A 22,768-nucleotide genomic window follows, 5' to 3' on the forward strand; every position below is an offset into this window, starting at 1 on the left:
GATTCCCCGGGCTCGTGGGCCACGCCGGTGTCGCCGTGCGCTCTCGGGTCCCCCGGCCTCCGGCGCTCGCGGCGGGGGAGGGGCGCCCGCGAGGGACCCCGGCCCCTCCCCGCCCCCTCCCCCCCGCTCGCCGCGCGCGAGGCCACCTGCTGGCGCAGCGGCGGGCCATCAAGGCGGTCAATCATTAACCGGCCGCGCAGCCGCCACCAGGAAACCCGAGCCCGCGGCGCCAGGCGAGCCCGGCCCGACGGCGGCGGGAGGCGGGGCGCGGGCAGCGGGCGGCGTGCGCCATGGAGGCAGGTGAGGGCTCCTGGGGGGTCCCGACGCCGCGGCGGGGGGTGGGCCCGGGAGCTCCTCCCGCGGGGCCCAACCTGGCCCTGGGACCCCTCCTCCAGAACCCGGAACGCCGGGAGGATGCTATGGAAAGTTCTGGCAACTCAGGCGGCGCTCCTCTCCAGCTCCCTGGGCGCCCCTGCGGGAGGGGCGGGGGAAGGGCGGTCAGCAGGTGCCCCGCGCCGGGCCATTTGGGGGGCGTTTTCCCCTCTTCTCCCCCACGCCCGGTCCTCCCCCTGGTGACTTTGCCTGTCCCTCCGGCCACGCAGAGGTTCTTAGAGCGAGGGCAGGGGGCCCTGGCCGGGAGTGGGCTGGGCTGGGCGTGGAGGACCGAGACGGGGTCGGGGAGGGAGGCGCGGCGGGAAGAGACAGCACCAAGGCCGGCGCGACGGAACGGGGTGCGGGGACCGAGCAGAGAGATGGGCAGCAAGGTCGGGGCCGAGAGAGGTTCGTTCCGGGAGCATCGACGGCCCCCCCACCCCGGGACCGAGCCCTGTGCTCGGGAGCCCCAGGCTGGCGGGGCGGGGGGCCACGGCGGCGGGCTCGGAGCTCCGGGGGTGGGGGGGTGGGGGGATGGGTCCAGAGCTTCGGGTCGGGGGCGGGGGATGCGCCCGGCGCTGCCCGCCCTCCGCCCCCCTTGCGGCTGGAATGTCCGCGGAGGCTCGGGTGTCGAGAACCCGAGGCCGCGGGCCCAGCAGCCCCGCCAGCAAATTTATTTACTCAGCAGCCCTGTCTCCGCGCCATCGGGCCAGGTATTTGCCCCGGCGGGGGCCCCGGGAAGCTGCGGTTTTTGTTATGATAATTAGGGCTGTGACGGGCCGGCCTCTGCACGGGACCAGCCTCTGCGCGGGACCGGCCTCCGGAGCGCATCTGCATCTGACCGGGCCCCCGGGCAGCGGCCGTCGGCCTCCCTTCGCGCACCTGTGAAATGGGGCAGGTGCCCCGGACCGTGACCTGAGATACTAGAAGAGAGCGGGCCAGAGCTTCACGGTTCTTATTTGGAAGTGATTGTTACTCTTCCCATTTCACAGATGAGGCGTCTGCGGTATGGAGCGCGTGTCAGGGGCCTCAGCTGGTGCAGCCAGACTTCACGCGTTTCCTGGGCCCCGTCCGCGTTCATGCGGATGGACTGTCGGGGGGACGGGGCGCAGGGCCCGGCACCTCATAGATGCTCAGTCATCTCAGTCGCTGCAGTTCATGGCCTTGCCATTAGCCTTCACCTGGACGTGTTATCTGCACAGCTTCATGAGCTCGGCAGCCCCCGGGCGCCTGAACCTGCTGAAATCGTGATCTTTTCATAGGGTTTGTGTACAGAACTGCGTTTCTGAGCCCACAGCACTGGACCGTAGTGGGTGCCCCACAAGAGCAGGCGGGATTGAATGGCTGGTTGGTTGCCTCCGTGTATCACCTACGCAGAAGGCCGGTTGGGGGCTCCGTGTGGAGGGGTGGTGGCTTTGAGTACGAAGGAGCCTCCCCGGTAGACAGCAGACAGGACTTCCCTCCATCCCCCAGTATTGTAGGCTTGGTTGTTCAAGAACCCCAGCCCTTGGGGGCGGCAGTGAGGTTGGGGCCCTGGAATTCTCAAGAGCATCTCCCGAGGCCTCTACAGGGGCTGGGGTCTGACTGGTGTCTGTCGTCCTCTCCCAGTCTCTTCCTAACCTCAGGTCACAGTAGTCAGTGTTAGGAGCACTTTACCCCAGTTTAGTCCCCATGGCAACCCCAGGAGTGGGTGGTGTCCCCATTTTAAGGATGAGGAAACTGAGAGGCACAGGGAGGTGAAGGGGCCCAGGCGGCATGGTCCCTGGGCTCCAGCTCCTGAGTGGCACCAGCCCCGAGGAGATGAGGGGGGTCTGGCGTGCCTGTCACTCTCCATGTTGCTCTTCCTGCCTCCCCTCTACACGCTGTCAGGCCGGCGCACCTCCTCAGTCCTGCCTGGGTCTGGCCGCTTGCCCACGTCCCTCCCTTTTGCTCAGGCCACTGTCACTTGTCTCTCTAACCCCGCTGCTTCCTTCCTGCTCTCCCGTGTGCCTTCTGGCCACTTCCCGCACTCCGGCTCTGGCTGCCAGAGGAAACCTCCCCTCTCAGTTATCCGTTGGCTTATGCTGTGTAACAAACCAGCCCAAACTGAGTGGCTTCACACAACAAGCGTGTAGTGTTTCTCAAACTGCTACAAATATTTGTGTGTGTGTGTGTGTGTGTGTTTAAATCTTCTTGGGCATTTACATGTATTTATTTTTTAAAGATGTTATTTTTTTAAAGATTTTATTTATTTATTTAACAGAGTGAGAGAAAGACCAGAGGGGGTGGTGCACACAGGGAGAGGGAGAAGCAGGTTCCTGCTGAGCAGGGAGCCCGACGCGGGGCTCAGTCCCTGGACCCTGGGATCATGACCTGAGCTGAGGGCAGACGCTTAACCAACTGAGCCACCCAGGTGCCTCCCGTTTTTTTTTTTTTTAAAGATTTTAATTATTTGAGAGAGAGAGCATGTGCACACAAGCAGGGGGGAGAGGGAGAGGGAGAAGCAGACTCCCCACTGAACAGAGAGCCCTATGTCGGGCTCGATCCCAGGACCCTGGGGTCATGACCTGAGCCGAAGGCAGACGCTTAATCTGCTGAGCCACCCCAGGTGCCCCTGCTACAGATATTTGTGAACAAGTCTTTCTGTGGTTCTATTTTTTTCTCGGGTGCATGCCTATAAGTGGGGTAGCTGGATCCTATGGCAGGTGTATGCTTGACTTTTATTTTTTTTTAAAGTATTTTATCTTTATTTTTTTTAAAGATTTCATTTATTTATTTGAGAGAGAGAGAGAGAGAGAGAGAGAGAGAAACAGCATGAGAGGGGAGAAGGTCAGAGGGAGAAGCAGGCTCCCCGCCGAGCCGGGAGCCCGATGTGGGACTCAATCCCAGGACTCCGGGACCACAACCCGAGCCAAAGGCAGTCGCCTAACCAACCGAGCCACCCAGGCGCCCTATGCTTGACTTTTAAAAGGAACAGTCGAGGTGTTTCCCCACATGGTTTCACTGTTTTCCTTTCCCACCTGCTGTGCCTGAGAGCTGGGGTGTTTGGGTCAGGGTTGTCGGTGGTGGTTAATCCCAGCCCCCCTAATGGATGTGTAGTGATACCTCCTGGTTTTAGTTGGCATTTGTAATTTTGATGGCGTTTCTGGTGACTACTGACACCAAACATCTTTTTTATGTGCTTATCGATCATTTGAATATCCTCTTTGGTGGAGTGTTCACAAATCTTTCATCCATTTTCTCATTGGGATGTTTGACCTACTGAATTGTGGGAGTTTTTTATGCATTGTTGATACAATTCCTTTGCCTGATACATGTGTTATGAATATTTTTCTCCCATTCTGTGACTTGCCTGTGTATGTTCTTACTGATGGTTTTCTTTTTTTAATATTGGCTTAAAAAAAACGTCCCGTTGTTGTTAACATAGAGTGTTATTAGTTTCAGGTGTACAATATAGTGATTCAATAATTCCTTAATTAGTGCTCATCAAGGTAAGTGTACTCTTAATCCCCACCACCTGTTTCACCCATTCCTCCCTCACCTCCCCTCTGCTAACCATCTGTTTGTTCTCTATAGTTAATAATCTGCTTTTTGTCTCCCTCTCTCTTTTTCCCCTTTGCTCATTTCTTTCTTTTTTTTTTTTTAAAGATTTTATTTATTTGACAGAGAGAGACACAGCGAGAGAGGGAACACAAGCAGGGGGAGTGGGAGAGGGAGAAGCAGGCTTCCCGCTGAGCAGGGAGCCCGATGCAGGGCTCGATCCCAGGACTCTGGGACCATGACCTGAGCCGAAGGCAGACGCTTAACGACTGAGCCACCCAGGCGCCCCTGCTCATTTCTTTTGTTTCTTAAATTCCACATATGAGTGAAATCATAGGATATTTGTCTTTCTCTGATTTATTTTGCTCAGCGTTATACTCTCTAGCTCTATCCATGTCATTGCAAATGGCAAGATTTCATTCTTTTTCTTTCTTTTTTTTTTTTTTTTAAGATTTTATTTATTTATTTGAGAGCGAGAGAATGAGAGATAGAAAGCACGAGAGGGAGGAGGGTCAGAGGGAGAAGCAGACTCCCTGCTGAGCAGGGAGCCCGATGCGGGACTCGATCCCGGGACTCCAGGATCATGACCTGAGCCGAAGGCAGTCGCTTAACCAACTGAGCCACCCAGGTGCCCTTCTTTTTTTTTTTTTTTAAAGATTTTATACCTATTTAAGAGTAGAGTGAGAGAGAGCACGAGCAGGGCTGAGGGGCAGAGGGAGAAGCAGACTCCCCCATTCCCCACCCCCCGCAGGAAGCCCAATGTGGGGCTCCATCCCAGGATCCCTAGATCATAACCTGAGCCAAAGGCAGACACCCAACTGACTGAGCCACCCAGGGGCCCTGATTTCATTCTTTTCATAGCTGAATAATATTCTCTCTCTGTACCACCTTTTCTTTATCCATTTGTCTACTGATGGACACTTGGACTGCTTGCATGTCTTGACTACTGTAAATAATGCTGCAGGTAACCCTTTGAATTAGATATCCTTTGAATGTATCCCTTTGAATTAGTGTTTTTGTAATCTTTGGGTAAATACCCAGTAGTGGAATTACTGGATCATAAGGTAGTTCTGTTTTTTTCTTTCTTTTAAATTTAAGTAGGCTCCATGCTGGGAGAGGGAGCTTGAACAGGGGACTTGAACTCATGATCCTGGGATCAAGACGTGAGCTGAGATCGAGGCAGATGCTTAACCAACTGAGCCACCCAGGTGTCCCTGTGTTTACTTTTTTGAGGAACCTCCATACTGTCTCCCACAGTGGCTGCACAAGTTTGCATTTCCCCCAATAGTGCACGAGCGTTCTTTTTCCTCTACGTCCTTGCCAACCCTTGTTGTTTCTTGTGGTGGCGATTGACTGATGTAAGGTGATAGCTCATTGTGGTTTTGACTTGCATGTCCCTGATGATGAATGATGATGAGCATCTGTTCGCGTGTCTTTTGGTCATCCGTATGTCTTTGGAGAAATGTCTAAAAATGGGCAGAAGACATGAATAATCAGATTGTTTTTTTGTGTGTTGAGTTGTATAAGTTCTTTATGTATTTTGGATACTAATCCTTTATCATGTATGTCATTTGCACATATCTTCTTCCATTCGGTAGGTTTTCTTTCAGTTTGTTGTTGTTTGTTTTCTTTCAGTTTTTTCAGTGATGTCTTTTGAAGAGGAAAAGTTTTTTTGTTTTTAATTTTGAAGCCCAGTTTACAATTTTTTTCTCTTATGGATCATGCTTTTGGTGTCATATATAAGAAATCTTTATCCATCCTAAGATCCCACAGATCTTCTATGTTTAATCTAGGAGTTTTATAGTTTCAGGTATTACATTTAGGTTTATGATCCCTTCGGAATCATTTCCTGTGGATGTTGTGACGAAGAGTCAATATTCACTTTTTTCCATGCAGGTAGTCAGTTGATCCTATTTCAATTATTAAAAAGGCTTTTCTTCGGGGCGCCTGGGTGGCTCAGTCATTACGCGTCTGCCGTAGGCTCAGGTCATGATCCCAGGGTCCTGGGATCGAGCCCCGCATCGGGCTCCCTGCTCAGCGGGAAGCCTGCGTCTCCCTCTCCCACTCCCCCTGCTTGTGTTCCCTCTCTCACTGTGTCTCTCTCTGTCAAATAAATAAATAAAATCTTAAAAAAAGGGGGGGGCTTTTTTTCCCTTTACTGAATTGCCTTAGAAACTTCGGCAAAAATCAACTGACCAAGTGTGTGTGTGTGTGTGTGTGTGTGTGTGTGTGCACGTGCGCTTCATTGACGTGTGTATCATTTCATTTTTAATGAACGGTCTGGTTTCTCTTGGATTTATAGTAAATCTTGAAATCAGGTAGATTCTTCCAATTTTGTCCTCCTTTTGAAAATTGTTTTGGTGATTCTAGGTGCTTTCTATTTTTGTAAAAATTTTATAATGAGCTTGTCACTTTCTATATCTTAAAAAAAAAAACAAAACAAAAAAAACCAGCCCTGCATGGGGCACCTGGGTGGCTCAGTCGGTTGAGCGGCGTTCTCTTGGTTTCGGCGTGGGTCATGGTCTCGGGGTTGTGGGATCAAGGCTCCACACTTGTCGACGAGTCCACTTGGGATTCTCTCTCTTCCTTTCCTTCTGCCCCTAGCCCCACTCTCTCTCTTTCTCTCAAAAAAAAAAAAAAAAAAAAAAAACTTAGAGAAAAAAGCCTGCTGGAATTTTGATTGTGATTGCAATGAACCTATAGGTGAATGTGGAGAAAATCGTTATCTTAACAGTTTGAGTGTTCTGAACAATGAGCATAGTATATACCTTTCCATTTATTTGGGACTTCTTTAATTTATCAGTGGTGCTTTGTAATTTTCAGTGTAGATGTTTTAGAATTCATTGGTTCAATTTATTCTTAGTTATTTTCCGGTTACGTTGGTGCTACTGTGAATTGGATTTTAGTTTTAATTTGTTTTCCAATTATTTGCTAGTAGTGCATAAGAACGTAATTGATTCTGTGTATTAGCCTTGTGAACTTTTACTATATTAAATCCATTTATTCATTTTAGAAATTGGTGTGGATTTCCTGGATTCTCTATATAACAAGCAAATCATCTGCAAACAAGGAGAGTTTTACTCCTTTTGCAGTCTGTGATTTTTATTTCTTGTGCCTTATTGGTATGGCGAAGACCATCAGAATAGTGTTAAGTAGAAGTGGTGAACGTGGACATCCTTACTTTGTTTCTGATCCTGGGGAGAAAAGGGAAGCAATTTGGTCTTTTACCATTAAGAATGTGGTTAGCTGTAGGCTTTTCATAGATGCCATTTATCAGTCTGAGGGTACTCTCTACTATTATTAGTTCGTTAAAAGGTTGTTTGTTAACCATTAATGGGTGTTGGATTTTGTCATGTTTTCTCTACATCCTTTGAAATGATAATATGGTTTTTCTCCTTTATTCTGTTAATATGGTGAATTATATTGCTTTTTTTGAATGTTGAACCAACCTTGAATAATCCTGTTTGATGGTGAGGTGTTTTTATGTATTGTTGGATTTAATTTGCTATTATTTTATTAAGGATTTTTTTTGTGCTTATATTCATGAGGGATATTGGTCTATAATTTTCCTATTTTGGCTTTTGGTGTCAGGTTTATGCTGGCTTCATCAGGTGAGTTGGGCAGTGATCTTACCTCCTCTATTAAAAACAAATCTGTGTAATGTTAGTGTTATTTTCTTCTTTGAGTGTTTGATAGACTTTAACAGTGAAACCATCTGGGCATAGAACTTTTCTGTTTTTGATAACAAATTTAATTTCTTTTTTTTTTTTAGAGATTTTATTTATTTATTTGAGAGAGAGAGAATGAGAGAGAGAGAGCACCAGAGGGAAGAGGGTCAGAGGGAGAAGCAGACTCCCGCTGAGCAGGGAGCCCGATGCAGGACTCGATCCCGGGACTCCAGGATCATGACCTGAGCCGAAGGCAGTCGCTTAACCAACTGAGCCACCCAGGCACCCACAAATTTAATTTCTTTAATAGATATACAATTATTCAGGTTTCCTGTTTCTTGTGTCAATTTTGGAGAGCTGGAAAGAGAAATTTCTTCCACCTATGCTGTCAGATTTGTTGGCATAACGTTGTTCAGAGTATTAATTTTCTTTTAATGTCTGTAGCTCTGTGATGGTAACCCCTTTTTCATTCCTGACATAGTTATTTGTGTGTGTGTGTGTGTGTGTGTGTGTGTGTGTATGTTTTAGATTTTATTTATTTGACAGAGAGAGACACAGCGAGAGAGGGAACACAAGCAGGGGGAGTGGGAGAGGGAGACGCAGGCTTCCCGCTGAGCAGGGAGCCCGATGCGGGGCTCGATTCCAGGACCCTGGGACCATGACCTGAGCGGAAGGCAGACGCTTAACGACTGAGCCACCCAGGTGCCCCCCCCTTTTTCTTTCTTGATAATCAGTCTAGAAGTTTGTTAATTTTGATCTTTTCAAACAACCAACTTCTGACTTTGTTAATTTTCTTTTTTTTTTAAAGATTTATTTATTTATTTTGAGAGAGAAAGAGAGAGAGAGTACATGAGAGGGGGAAGGGTCAGAGGGAGAAGCAGACTCCCCGCTGAGCAGGGAGCCCGATGCGGGACTCGATCCCGGGACTCCAGGATCATGACCTGAGCCGAAGGCAGTCACCCAACCAACTGAGCCACCCAGGCGCCCGTTAATTTTTCTTTTTTAAAATTTTCTTTTATTTGAGAGCGAGGGGGAGAGCGCCCAAGGAGGGGGAGCAGCAGGCTCCCTGCCAAGCCCTCCCAATGCGGGGTTCAAGCCCTCCATCCCAGGGTCCGGGTACCATGACCTGAGCCAAAGGCAGATGCTTAAGGAACGAAGTCACCCAGGTGCCCCAACTTTGTTAATTTTTCTATTTTCTGCTTTCTATTTCATTTAAAAAAAATATATATATATATATATATTTTAAGTAATCTCTACAGCACAGGGCTTGAACTCACAACCCCGAGATCAAGAGTCACACGCTCCTCCAACTGAGCCAGCCAGGTGCCCCTATTTCATTGACTTTTATATTCTTTATTGCTTTCATCCTTCCCGCTACGTTGTGTTTGCTCATTTCTAGCAAGATTCCAGCGTGGACTCTTAAGTCATTGATTTGAGACATTTTCTGATGAAATCATTTAAAGCTCTTTGTTTCCCTCTAAGAACTGCTTTAGCAGCATTTCACACATTTGGATGCATTGTGTTTTCGTTGTCATTCAGTTCAGAATGGTTTTCTGGTTTAGCTCATGATTTTATTTTTGATCCATAAGTTCTTTAGAGGTATGTTGTTTAATTTTCAGGTATTTGGTATTATCCTATAGAGATCATTGTTTCTGGTTTCTAACTTGTTTCTGTTGTAGTTGGTCAAAGTACAGTGTGAATTATTTCAGTTCTTTTAACGTTGAGACTTGTTCTATGGCCTGGCATGCGATCTTCATGACTGTACCTTGTGTCCTTGAGAAGAATGGTATCTGCAGTTGTTGGATGTAGTATTCTGTAAACATCAGTTGGGTCAAGATGGTTTATAACGTTGGTCAGATCAATTATGTCCTGACTGATGTTTTTGTCTAGTTATTGTATCAATTGCTATAAGAAGAGTATTAACGTGTTTTGCTACTATGGTATATTTTGTATATTTCTTTATTTCTATAAATTTTTGTTTCATGTATATTGAAGCTTTGCTATTAGGCACACATGCATTTATAATTGTTACACCTTCCTGGTGAATTGTCCCTTTTCTTGTTGTGAAGTGTTCCTCTTTATTACTGATGATACTCTGTCTTGAAGTCTGTTTTATCTGAGGTTGAAATCCACTTAACCTTTTTTTTGCTTACAGTTTGTATGGCATATCTTTCCCACCCATTTACTTTCAACCTCTCTGTGTCGTTCTATTTAAAGTGTGCCTAGGGGAGCCTGGGTGGCACAGTTGGTTAGGCGTCCAACTCTTGGGTTTTGGCTTGGGTTGTGATCTCAGGTTATGAGATGGAGCCCCGCACTGGGCTCTGAGTTCAGTGTGGAGTCTGCTTGAGATTCTCTCTCTCTCTCTCTCTCTCACTGCCCCTCCCCCAACTTGGTGTGTGTGCTCTCTCTCTCTCAAATAAATCTTAAAAAAAAAATAGTATGTCGGGGCGCCTGGGTGGCTCAGTGGGCTAAGTGTCTGCCTTCAGCTCAGGTCATGATCCCGGGGCCCTGGGATGGAGCCCTGCATTGGGCTGTCTGCTTAGCGGGGAGTCTGCTTCTCCCTCTGCTTCTGCCCCTCTTCCTCCATTTGTGCTTTGTCTCTTTCTCTCTCAAATAAATAAAATCTTAAAAAAAAAAAAAGTGTGTCTATTGTGGGTAGCCTTGTAGGTCTTAGTTTTTATTCATTCTGTCCATCTCACTTTTTTTTTATACAGCTTTTATCCATTTATTTGAAAGAGAGAGAGAGCACAAGCAGGGGGAGGGGCAGAGGGAGAAGCAGACTCCCCACTGAGCAGGGAGCCGGATGCGGGACTTGATCCCAGGACCCTGGGATTGTGACCTGAGCCGAAGGCAAATGCTTAACTGACCCAGCTTAACTGACTGAGCCACCCAGGCATCTCTGGGTTTTTTGTTTGTTTGTTTGTTTGATGTTGTTGTTGTTTAACTCTGTGATTATAATGGGTGTGAGGCGGATGGGTGCTTTAAGCTGTGTTTGTGGTTACTTTGTTAGATGATGACAGAAAACTAATACATACCTTTATTCCTCAAGCACATTTTCTTTAGGTCTCAGTTTCTGGGGTGACCATTCTTTCGGCACCGTAAGATCCCGATCTATTGTCTTCTGACCTAGCTGTCTATTGAATGTTTATGGAAGTTCAAGTTATTTCAATAGAGGTCTTGCATTTTCTTCTGCCTTCTTCTGTTTTCAAGACTTTAGTACTTAATTGGTTTCGAGAAGTTATAGGAAGATGCATTTAGTTTCCCCCAGAGTCCCTGCTTTGGATTTTTCCAAGTTTTATGCATCTACCAATTGGTCTTTGGCCAAATTTGTGAAGTTTGGATCTGTTAGTACTTCAAATGTATTTTCCCCCCAAATCTCTCCTGGGACTTCACTGACCCATCCATTTAGACCTTCTTGTGTTACCAGACAGGTCCCTGAGGTTTGGTTCTTTTCCTTTTCCCCCCCTTTCCTTTTCTTTTCTCTGTTCTTCTGATGGGCGTGTCGTACCTTCAGAGACTCGTTTTTATCCCTGTCTCCTGCCTTCTGCCACGGAGGCCAACTGATGACTTTTTAATTGGACATTATATGCCTTAGTTGAGAATTTCCATTTGGTTCCTTTTTAAAGAATTGTTTCTGTTCTCTGTTGAGAACTTATTTCAGGCGTATTTCTCTCTCTCTCCTGGAGCACAGTCATGCCGGCAGCTCCGCGGCTAGTCCCTGCAAGTCGGGCCCCTCGAGCGCGCCTCTGCTTGTCTGGCTCCTCCCCAGAGGACTGGGCACCTTTTCCTGGTTCTTTGTGTGGCACGTTATCTCGTACCGTGTCCCGGGCATTGTGACTATTAGGTTGTGTAGATTCTCAGCCCCGTTAGAATTCCCAGGGAGACGATGACTTGTTGGGTTTTAGCCAGCAGTCGGCCGTGGCTCTCAGATCCCGAGTTCTGTGGCCTCTTCGTGGGTGGGGCGTCCAGCTGTGGTCCAGTTTTCTGTCCGTCTTTTTCTTTTTTCTTTTTCCTCCCCTCCCTTCCCCTCCCATCCCTTCCTCTCTTTTCTTCTTTATGGGGCGCCTGGGTGGCTTAGTCGTTAAGCGTCTGCCTTCGGCTGAGGTCATGATCCCAGGGTCCTGGGATCGAGCCCCGCGTCGGGCTCCCTGCTCCGCGGGAAGCCCTCTCCCACTTTCCCCGCTTGTGCTCGCTCGCTCGCTCTGTCAAATAAACATTTATTTATTTATTAGAGCATGCATGGGGGGAGGGGGAGAGGGAGAGAGACTGTCTTAAGCGGACTCGATGCTGAGTGAGGAGCACGATGTGGGGTTCCATTTCCCGACCCTGAGATCATGACCTGAGCCGAAACCAAGAGTCGGATGCTTAACTGACTGCACCACCCAGGCGCCCCTTGGTGGTTCTATTTTTAATTCTTTCAGGAGGCTCTACTGTTTCCCCTCATGGCTGCACCAGCTTGCATTCCCACCAGCTGTGCACAAGGGTTCCTTTTTCTCCACATCCTCACCAACACTTGTCATTTCTTGTTTTTGATGCTAGCCACCCTAATAGGTGTGAGGGGATGTCTCCTTGCATTTCCCTGATGATGACTGATGTGGAGCATCTTTTCATGCACCTCTTGGCCATCTGTATGTCTTGTTTGGAGAAATGTCTATTCAGATCTTCTGCCTATTTTTTACTTGGATGGTATGGGGTTTTGTTTTTTTTTTGCTATTAAGTTGTATGAATTCTTTGCATATTTTGGATATTAGCCTGTTATCAGATACATGATTTGCAAATATTTTCTCCCATTCAGTATGTCGCCTTTTCATTTTGTTGATGGTTTCTTTGGCTGTCCAGAAGCCTTTTAGTTTGATATAGTCCCACTTGCTTATTTTTACTTTTGTTGCTTTCATTTTGCTTTTGGTGTTAAATCCAAAAAATCATCACCAAGACTGATGTCGGGAAGATTTCTGCCTATGTTTTCCTCCAGAAGCTTTCTGGTTGCAGGTCTTAAATTCAAGTCTTCAATCCATTTTGAGTTAATTTTTCTGTACGGTGTAAGAAAGTGGTCCAGTTTCATTCTTTTGCATGTGGCTGTTTTCCCAACGCCATTTATTGAAGAGACTCTCATTTCTCCATTGTCTGTTCTTGGCTCCTCTGCCGTAAACTGATCGACCATATATACATGGGTTTATTTCTGGTCTCTCTGTTTCATTGACCTATGTGTCTGGTTTATTTTTTATTTTATTTTTTTCAAATTTCATTTAAATTCTAGTTAACATACAGTGCAATATTGGTTTCGGGAGTAGACTTCAGTGATTCATTGCTTACATACAACCCCCAGTGCTCATCACAGTGCCCCGCTTAATAAACATCACTTATTTAATCCATTGCCCTGCCCACCTCCCCTCCAGCAACCCTTGGTTGGTTCTCTAGAGTCAAGAGTCTTTTTTTTTTTTTTTTTTAAGATTTTATTTATTTATTTATTTGAGAGCTAGAGCGAGAGAGAGCCTGTGGAGCAGGGGGAGGGGCAGAGGGGGAGGGAAAGAATCCCAAGCAGTCTCAGAGCTGAGTGTGGAGCCCAAGGTGGGGCTCAATCCCACGACCCAGAGATCACGACCTGAGCCGAAACCAGGAGCTGGGCTCTTAACCGACTGAGCCACCCAGGCGCCCCAGTCCAGAGTCTCTTATGATTTGTTTCTCTCTTTTTTTTTTCCCTTCCCACATATTTATCTGTTTAGTTTCTTAAATTCCACATATGAGTGAGATCATAAGGTATTTGTCTTTCTCTACTTATTTTGTTTAGCATAATACATTCTAGCTCCATCCACATTGTTGCAAGATTTCATTTTTTGATGGCTGAGTAATATTCTATCGTGTGTGTGTGTGTGTATGATATTATATCACATCTTCTTTATCCATTCATCTGTTGATGGACATTTGGGCTCTTTCCGTAGTTTCGCTATGTGGACATTGCTGCGTTGAACATTGGGGTGTATGTGCCCCTTCAAATCTGTATTCTTGTGTCCTTTCGGTAAATACCTAGTAGTGCAATTGCTGGATTGTAGTGTGGCTCTATTTTTAACTTCGTGAGGAAACTCCATACTGTTTTCTAGAGTGGCTGAACCATTTTCCATTCCCACCAACAGTGCAAGAGGGTTCCCCTTTCTCTGCATCCTCACCAACGCCTGTTGTTTCCTGTGTGTCTTCTTCTTCTTTTTTTTTTTTACAATCTCTTTGTGATATAGTGTGAAATCTGATGCCTTCAGCTTTGTTCTTTCTTGAGATTGCTTTGGCTATTCAGGGTCTTTTGTGGTTCCATACAAATTTTAGCATTATTTGTTACATTTCTGTGGAAAATGCCATTGGGATTTTTTTTTTTAAAGATTTTATTTATTTGAGAGAGAGAGAGCACAAGCAGGGGGAGCAGCAGAGGGAGAGGGAGGAAGCAGGCTTTCTGCTGAGCAGGGAGCCCGATGCAGGGCTTGATCCCAGGACCCTGGAACCATGACCCGAGCTGAAGGCAGACGCATAACCGACTGAGCCACCCAGGGCCCTTCCACTGGGATTTTGATAGGGATTGCACTGAATCTGTATGTTGCTTTGGGTGATAGGAACATTTTAACAGTGTTCTTCCAATCCATGAGCATGGGATGTCTTTCCATTTATTTGTGTTTTCTTTATTTTGTTTCATTAATGTTGTCTTCTCATTTTTGATATACAGGTCTTTTACCTTCATGGTTAGATTTATTCCTGGGTCGGGGGCACCTGAGTGGCTCAGTTGGTTGAGCGTCCGACTCTTGATTTCAGCTCAGGTCATGATCTCAGGGTTGTGGGATCAAGCCCTGTGTCAGGTTCACTCATGTGGTGGGCGTGGAGCCTGCTTTAATTTCTCTCCCTCTCCCTCTCTCTGTCCCTTCCCACCCCTTAAAACAATTTATTCCTAGGGGCACCTGGCTGGCTCAATCAGTGGAGCATGTGACTCTTGATCTTGGGGTTGTGAGTTCGAGCCTCACGTTGAGGGTAGAGTTTATTTTATTTTATTTTATTTTTTTTAAACAGATTTTATTTATTTATTTGAGAAAGAGAGAATGAGAGAGAGAGGGAGAGAGAGAGCATGAGAGGGGGGAGGGTCAGGGAGAAGCAGACTCCCCGCCGAGCGGGGAGCCCGATGCGGGACTCGATCCCAGGACCCTGGAACCATGACCTGAGCCGGAGGCAGTCGCTCAACCACTGAGCCCCCCGGGCGCCCTGTTTTTCATTTTTGAGTCTTTTTCAAACCTTTGTGAGTCTAGCTGTAGGTTTGCCAGTTTTATCTTTTCCCAAAGAACTAGCTCTTAGTTTCATTGACCTTTTGTCTTTTTAGTCTCTATTTTATTTATTTCTGCTCTCATCTTTGTTATTTCCTTCCTTCTCCTAACTTTGGGATGCATTTCCCCCTAACTTCTTGAGGTGTAAAGTCTGGTCATTAATTTGAGATTTCTTTCTTGTTCTTTGGTTAGGCATTGATTACCACGAACTTCCCTCCTAGAGCTGCTTTGGCTGCATCCTGTACATTTGGGATGTTGTATTTCCATATTCATTTGTCGCAAGGTTTTTTTTTTTTTTTTTTAATTTGCCTTTTGATTTCATCTTTGACTCAGTGGTTGGTCAGCAGCAAGGTGTTGATTCTCCACATACTTGTGACTTTTCCAGTTTCCTCCCTGTAATTGCTTTCTAGGTTTGTACCACTGTGGTTCGTGAAGATTTTTGGGAAGGGTTCAGTCTTGAATTTATTAAGACTTGTTTGTGGCCTACGGTATATTCTGTACTAGTGAATGTTTCTGGTGTGCTTGGCGACAGTGTTTATTCCCTTGGTTTTGGGTGGAATGTTCTGTGTAGTTCTAAGTCCATCTGGTCTGACATGTTTAAGGCTGGCGTTTCCTTATTGATTTTTCTGATCTATCCGTTGATATTTGTGGGTACTGAAGTTTCCCACTACTATAATATTGGTGTTTGTTTCTTCCTTTTGGTCTGTTAATATTTGCTTGTATATTTAGGTGCTGCTATGTTGGGAGCATCCGTGGTTATATGCTACATCGTCGTGTCGGACCTCTGTATCACGTAATACCCTTCTTTGTCTCTTATTACAGTCTTTGTTGTATGTATGTATGTATGTATAGACCAAGAGCTAGCATGGGGGGGTGGAGAGGCAGAGGGGGAGGGAGAGAACCGTAAGCAGATTCCATGCCTAGTGTTGAGCCTGACACGGGGCTCAATCTCATGACCCTGAGATCATGACCTGAGCCGAAACTGAGAGTCAGACCCTTAACCGACTGAGCCACCCAGAGGCCCCACAGTGTGTTTTAAAGTTTACTTTGATATAAATACAGCTGTGCCAGGTTTTGTCTGGTTTGCATTTGCATGGAATACCTTTTTCTATCCCTTCAATTTCAGTCTGTGTGTCCTTCCATTGGAAGTGAGTCTCTTGTAGGCAGCATACAAATGGGTCTTTTTTTTTTTTTTTTTTCCCTTTCAGACACTCAGTGTCTTTTGACTGGAGAATTTATGCCATTGACATTTACGTTAATTTTTTTTTAAAGATTTTTATTTGAGAGAGAGAGAGAGAGAGCCAGCAAGAGGAGGGGCAGAGGGAGAAGTAGGCTCCCCACTGAGTAGTTATTTTTTTAATTTTTTAATTTTTTAAAGATTTTATTTATTTGACAGACACAGCGAGAGAGGGAACACAGCAGGGGGAGCGGAAGAGGGAGAAGCAGGCTTCCCACGGAGCAGGGAGCCCGATGCGGGGCTCGATCCCAGGACCCTGGGACCATGACCTGAGCCAAAAGCAGATGCTTAATGACTGAGCCACCCAGGCGCCCCTATTTTTTTTTTTAAGATTTTTTTTCAATTCATTTGAGAGAGCGAGAGAGCCTGCGAGAGCACATGAGCTGGGGGGAGGGTCAGAGGGAGAGGGTGAAGCAGACTCCCTGCTGAGCCACGGGGGGGAAGGCATTGACATTTATTTTATTTATTTTTAAAAAAGATATTTATTTATTTGACGGTGAGAGACACAGTGAGAGAGGGAACACAAGCAGGGGGAGCGGGAGAGGGAGAAGCGGGCTTCCCGCCGAGCAGGGAGCCCGATGCGGGGCTCGATCCCAGGACCCTGGGATCATGACCTGAGCCGAAGGCAGACGCTTAACGACTGAGCCACCCAGGCGCCCCGGCATTGACATTTAATTTAATTATTGATAGGTATGTACTTATTGCCATTTGGTTAATTGCTTCTGGCTGGCCTGGTGGTCCTGTTTGGTGGTCCTTTATGCTGTTCTAGGTCTGTCCCCCACGAATGCAGCTCAGGGGTGAGTCCCATGACCCGTGTGGATCCGGTCTGGGGTGACTAATCATCCTGGTTTGTCTGAGACTAAGGGTTTTTCACAGGATGTGAGATTTTTAGTAGTGAATCTGAGAAAGTCCTGGGGAAACCGAGATACACTGGTCACCTCAGTTCACCCACAGAGGCAGGGGATCCCCCTCTGCAGCACCTTCCTTTCTAGATGTCGGTTTGTATGCTCCTTGGGAGCTTCTTGGGTGTGATCGAAGCTGGCCCCCTTACACTGGAAGGTGGGGAGAGACTGGAGGGAGAGGGGGGCCCGGTGGGCAGGCAGCAGGGTTAACCAGCAGCGGGACTCACAGACGAGGCTCGGCCCGTGGCGGGAGCCACGAGGTGGGTAGGTCTTTGCACCCGCCCGCCACGTCTTCCGAGTCTGTATAGAGGTCTGAACTGGCTTCAGTCACAGGTACCGTCTGGATGGTCTCAGCACCACGTCTTTAGGCTGTGACCTCGGGGCAGCCTCCAGGAGTGAGGAAGGCAGGTGGGACCCACGTTCCCAGGACCGGGAGGGGGGTGAGGAGCCTCTGAATGCCGGGGTCCAGCCGCAGGGTCACCCACGGTCACATCCCCTCCATGACGCCCCCTAACACAAGAATTTCCTTGCTCTTTCCACTCTGCGGGGCCCCATCTTACTTCTTCCAGCCAGAATGTGACAGGGTTTCTGGAGGGTTTTTTTTTTTTTTTTTTTTTTTTTTTTAAGGTTTATCCATTTATTTGAGAGAGAGAGAGCGCGAGCACATGAGAAGGGGGAGGGTCACAGGGAGAAGCAGACTCCCCGCGGAGCAGGGAGCCCAAGGCGGGGCTCGATCCCAGGACCTTGGGATCATGACCTGAGCCGAAGGCAGATGCTTAACCAGGAGTCCCTCCTTTTGTATTTTGTCTAGAGTTTGTAGATGTGAGCCACAGGAGATACAGGCTTTTATTTATTTTTTTAAGTAAATTCTACACCCAACATGGGGCTCGAACTCACGACCCCAAGATCAAGAGTCACAGGCTCCTCTGAGCCAGCCCGGCACCCTTGTTTAACCACAGTATTTAAAAAGCCTTTCTCTTGGGGTGCCCCCCTGCATCTTCACCATTTTTAAGTGCACAGTTCGGGGGCATCAAGCCCGTTGGCACTGTTGTGTGGACACTACCACCATCCGTCCTCCGGGTCCATCCTCCCTGACTGAAATCTGCCTCCATTAAAACACTGGCTCCCCCTCGTTCTCCAGCCCTTGGTAACCTGGAGAGAAAGGTTTTTGAAGCCTCTGCTTGGAAGTTGTTTTTAAAAATATTTTACTTACTTACTTGAGAGAAAGAGAGCTGGCGTTTGGCCCTTAGTGACCTCCTGGCTCTTTGAGGTCAGTCCATTAGCCAGGGTCTTAACCCTGGAGCACCCCGTCTCCCCTGCCTCTCAAGGCAGGAATCTGTTGAGCTCGGCTCATCTCGGAGCAGCTCTCGGGCTGCCCTGGCCGGACCCCTGCCTGGTCCGGGCTACCAGCAACAGGGCAGTGGGTGCAGCAGGGGCGAGGCCCGTGTTCTAGCCCAGCCTGGTGACGCACTGGCCATGTGACTGCCAGCAAGTCCCTTCCCCCCTTGTCCCACGCTTACACTTTGGGTCGATTCTTCCAGCGCCCCGCGGGAGAAGCCTGAGTGCGGGAGACCGGCAGGGTGGGGATTGGCAGCGTCCTGGAACTCTGTCCTTGGAGGGGCTGTGATTTGCGGCAGGGAGCGGGGAGGAGTCCCACCTGGCTCAGTGGTGCCTGGGGTTCACGGCACCTGGCTTTTATTTCCAGGAGGGGATGCAAAAGGGGGCGGCGGCCCCGCAGCCTCTGAGGACCCCCGGAGCCCTGCGCTCCCGCAACTCCCGCGCCGCCCGCAGCTCCTGGATGAGAACGGAGGGCCCAGTGAGGAAGTGGCCGCAGATGGGGGCAGGTCCCCGGCCCCGGAGGACCCCTCGGCCAACGCCCAAGCCGAGGCCGTGGCCGTGTCCCCCACCCAGGCTGAGGCTGCGGGGGAGGCCCAGGGACCCAAGGTGGCAGCCGGCGGGGTGCCCAACATCGGCTTCGTGGGCGAGCCCCCACCCTACGCTCCGCCGGACCCCAAGGCCGTGCACCTGCTGTACCCATCCTTCCCGCAGGGGCCGGTCCTCTTCCAGCCTGGGCCCTCGGCCCAGGTCCTGTACCCGCCGCCGCCCGCCGCGCCGCCGCTCTTCGCACCCTTCCCGGTGGTGAGTGGGCCCGGCCCCCCGCCTCCCCCACAGCCCGGGGCCCCCAGCCCCATGCCCACTTACTTCCCATGCAGCCCCCCCAGCCCCCGGCTCCCCCATACCCCGGGACCCCCGGCGCCACCCCACTTACTTCCCACTCAGCCCCCCCAGCCCCCATCTCCTGCCCCCCCCCCCCCGCCTCCCCCACACCCTGGGACCCCCAGCGCCACGCCCACTTACTTCCCACTCAGCCCCCCCAGCCCCCATCTCCTGCCCCCCCCCCCCGCCTCCCCCTCACCCCGGGACCCCCTGCGCTGCAGGCACTTACTTCCCACGAATCCCCCTTGCTGCCCCCCACTCACCACCGCCTCCCTCGCCAGGGGAGAGCTTGGCACATGTAGGTTACGAAAAGTCACCGTCAGTGACCCCTGCAGAGGGGCTTCAATGCCCAGATGAGGGAAGGGAAAGGATTCTGCAGCCTGGGGGGGGTGGGCGAGCTTGGAAGGCATCCCAGAGGTGGGGGCATTTGAGCTGAGTTCTGAGGGGTGAAGAGCTTTCAGGTGGAGAGGAGGACGGGTCCTCTGGGCACAGGCCTGGGGGGTGGCCGCCCCTCCCCCTGTCACCTGGGGATGACAGGGGTCGGCTCAGCTTAGTGAGGAGGACAGGGTAGGAGGGTGAGGTCCCTAGTGAGGGCCCCAGGGCTTTTGGGTGGGAGGTGACTTGATTAGATTTTTAGAAAAGCTGAGAGACCCTGGGGTGCCTGTGGGGGAGCGCAGTCAGGGCAGGGAGAGACGGAGATGGCCCCCCCCGACTGAGCGGTTTGTAGAGGGCAGAAGCCAGAGGACTCCTGGGGCTGGTGACAGGCGGGGGGTTGCAGAGCGAGAAGGCAGAGGGGGGCCCGGACCTGACCCCTCGGTGACCGGCAGCCTCACTGGGCGGGCGGTGGCCCTGGATGGCTGTGTCCTCACCGCGGTGTGGCGGCCTCTGTCCCCGCAGTACAACGGCCCCGTGGCCGGCGTCCCGGCCCCCGCGGCGGTGGACCACAGGCCCCACCCCAAGGACTACATGATGGAGTCCGTGCTGGTGTCCCTCTTCTGCTGCCTGCTCACGGGGCTTGTCGCGATTGTCTACTCCCACGAGGTAGGTGGGGGGTGGACAGCCCGGGGCCGCGCTCCCCGCCCGCAGCTGGCAGGGCCAGGGGTGGGGGGGCGCCCAGCCCCTGGCCCAGCCACCGGCTCCCTCAGGAGGGTGGCAGGAACCGGGGGATCGGTGCTTGGTTGTCCGGCGTCCTTGTCTCACTTGGATGGCCACCTCTGCCCCTCCTGTCTCTGCCCCAGACCACGGGGGATCTACTCTAGAAAATCCCGCCAAGCCAGTTTCTAACAAAAGGTGTGAATGATAAGGCCCAAGGAACTGCCTGCCTCAACGGGAGCTTGTGTTCAGTGGGGGTAGAGCCTGTCACCCATCCACCCACACATTTCTACCCATCTCGCTCTCCCCATCTACTCCTCTGTCTACCCACCCATCCATCTGCTTACTACCTCCCTAGTCTCCATTCATCCCTCCATCTGTCCACGCGCTCTCCCACTCACCTCTCTGTTATCTGTCAACTCAGCCACCCATCCGTCCCTGTCTACCCACTACCATCCGTCCATCTGTCTGTCCGTCCACCCATTACCTGCACAGCTTCCTTCCTTCCTCCTGACATTCCTGACCAGGCATGGGGTTGGTCCCTGGCGACCCAGTGATGCCCGTGTGAGAACGTTCCAGGAAACGGTAGTGAGCCCCCTATGTGTGCAGAGCAGACTCGGCCATGGCCCTGACGTCCCCACGCCGGTCAGGCTCCCCCCGTCACGAAGCTGGGAGGGTGGGGAGAAGGCAGCTCTCAGGACTGCGGGGAGGCGGGAGTTCCGGAGGCCGCTGGCCGCCTGCCTGTGAGTTCTGGCTCCAGGTGGGTCACTGAGCTGAGCCTCTGTTTCCTCCTCTGCAGGGTGGGGGCGAGAGCAGCCCCAGTCTCAGGATGGTTGTGAGGGGGGCAGGGGAGGCTGTGGCTCGGGGCCCGGCCCGCGGGGCAGGTGCCCAGGGGCGGGCGGCCGTGGCCTCCCCGGCTGTTGCTGCTTCCCACGTGGTGGCTCGGGCAGGTCGCAGGCTTCTCGGGGTGCCCGCAGCCCGGGCTGCGCGTGGGGGGGCGCGGGGGCTCCGTGTCCACGCCCGGCCTCCGTCTCGTTGCAGACGCGCGCCGCCCTGAGCAGGGGGGACCTGGCCCAGGCTGAGGAGGCGTCCCGCAAGGCCCGCTCGCTCGTGCTCTTCAGCCTGCTCTTCGGGGTCTTCGTGTCCACCAGCTGGGTGATCTATGTGGTGGTGGCGCTCTACCTCCCCTGAGAGCGGCTGGCTCCTTTGGGGACGCCGGGACGCACAAGGACCCCCAAGCTGAGCAGACTCTTTCTGTGGACTTTGACCCCCGCCGCTGGCCATCGGTTGCCTAACAGAGGGGCCCCGGGGCCAGAAGACGGTGGGATGTGCAGCCCCGGGCACACCTGCAGCTGGGCCTCAGCCCCTCCAGGTGGCCTCCGGCAGCGTCCTAACCTGAACTGGCCCCAGGGCCCAGGCCCACCGGAGCCCCCATCCTCTGTGCCTCCTCCCAGGGTCTTTCCGGGGCTGTGCTGGCTGGGCCCCAGGGCCCTTGCCTCCACCTTACACCCGGGAGACCATCAAAGGGACCAGAGCTGTCCTTGTCCTCAGAGCCATCAGGAAGGACACCACCAACTCCGGCCTCCTCCCACCTGCAGCCGGGCCTGGTGACTGCCGGGCAAAGCTGCTGGCGTTAGGTCTTCCCTGTGGAGGAGCTGAGTGGCCTCCTCTCTCCCCGGTAGCTCCTGGCTGATCGTTCCGAGCCCCTGCCCCGTCCCTGGAGACAAGCGCTCTCATGCTGACTCCGTGTCCAGAAACCAAGGCCGCCGTGTCTGGTCAATAAACAAAAAGCAACCCCCTGGGCAGAGCTTCACATTGCTACTTCCTGGCTGCCTTGCAGGGTGCGCGGCAGCATCGGTCCCCAGCTGGGCTCTGGGGGCTCCCCTGGCTGCCTCTCTCTGAGACGCTGTTCGCATGAAGGCAGCTCGGGCAAGGGTCTGTTTGTTGCTCACGTTGTGTGGCCCCTCTGAGATGTGACCCACTACTCATGGGGCTCCTTTACCAGAAACTTCTTTCTCCCCTCCTCCCTGCCTCCTGCTTACTCCCTCTGTCTGCAGTCTTTCGGCTCTGCCCCACACCCACTCCGTGTGCATTTTCTGCTCACTCCTTCTGTCCCTAACTTTATCGCCCACCCATGGAGGATGCGCTGGGTCCCTGTGTGGCGAGGGCCACCCTGACCGGGGAGCACTCAGGGGGCCCTAGAGGCTGCTGGATGGCCTATAGAGCTGTACGTGGGTGTCCCTGCATCGTGCCTGGTACCCCAGTCCAGTCAGCTGTGGTCCTGAGAATGGCCTTCCACGTTAGCAAGACTCAGAACGGTCTGCAGAGGAAGGGGGCTGAGGGAGCAGGGAGTGGGAGGCCCCCTGCGGCCCTGCGGCTCCCCAGCCAGTGACCTTCTTGCTTGGCCAGGCCCCAGCCACAAGAACAGTCCTTGCCTTCAAGGAGTTTCTGGTTTCTTGAGCAAATTGA

The 22,768-nt window shown here is 51.1% G+C and overlaps 1 protein-coding gene across 1 annotated transcript; it reads left to right on the forward strand.

Annotated features, from left to right (window-relative positions):
• Positions 1-290: 290 nt before the first annotated feature.
• On the forward strand, positions 291-21,490 carry PRRT1B (proline rich transmembrane protein 1B). The gene is made up of 5 exons (XM_028090539.1): positions 291-300; positions 603-780; positions 18,532-19,129; positions 20,105-20,248; positions 21,341-21,490. The coding sequence occupies exons 1-5, from the start codon at positions 291-293 to the stop codon at positions 21,488-21,490; spliced, it is 1,080 nt and encodes a 359-aa protein (XP_027946340.1).
• The last annotated feature ends 1,278 nt before the right edge of the window (positions 21,491-22,768 follow it).

This window comes from Eumetopias jubatus, unplaced genomic scaffold (genome assembly GCF_037043125.1).
Source record: "Eumetopias jubatus isolate StellerSeaLion01/CBP00866 unplaced genomic scaffold, mEumJub1_p1.0 scaffold_15, whole genome shotgun sequence".
Classification (NCBI taxonomy): domain Eukaryota; kingdom Metazoa; phylum Chordata; class Mammalia; order Carnivora; family Otariidae; genus Eumetopias; species Eumetopias jubatus.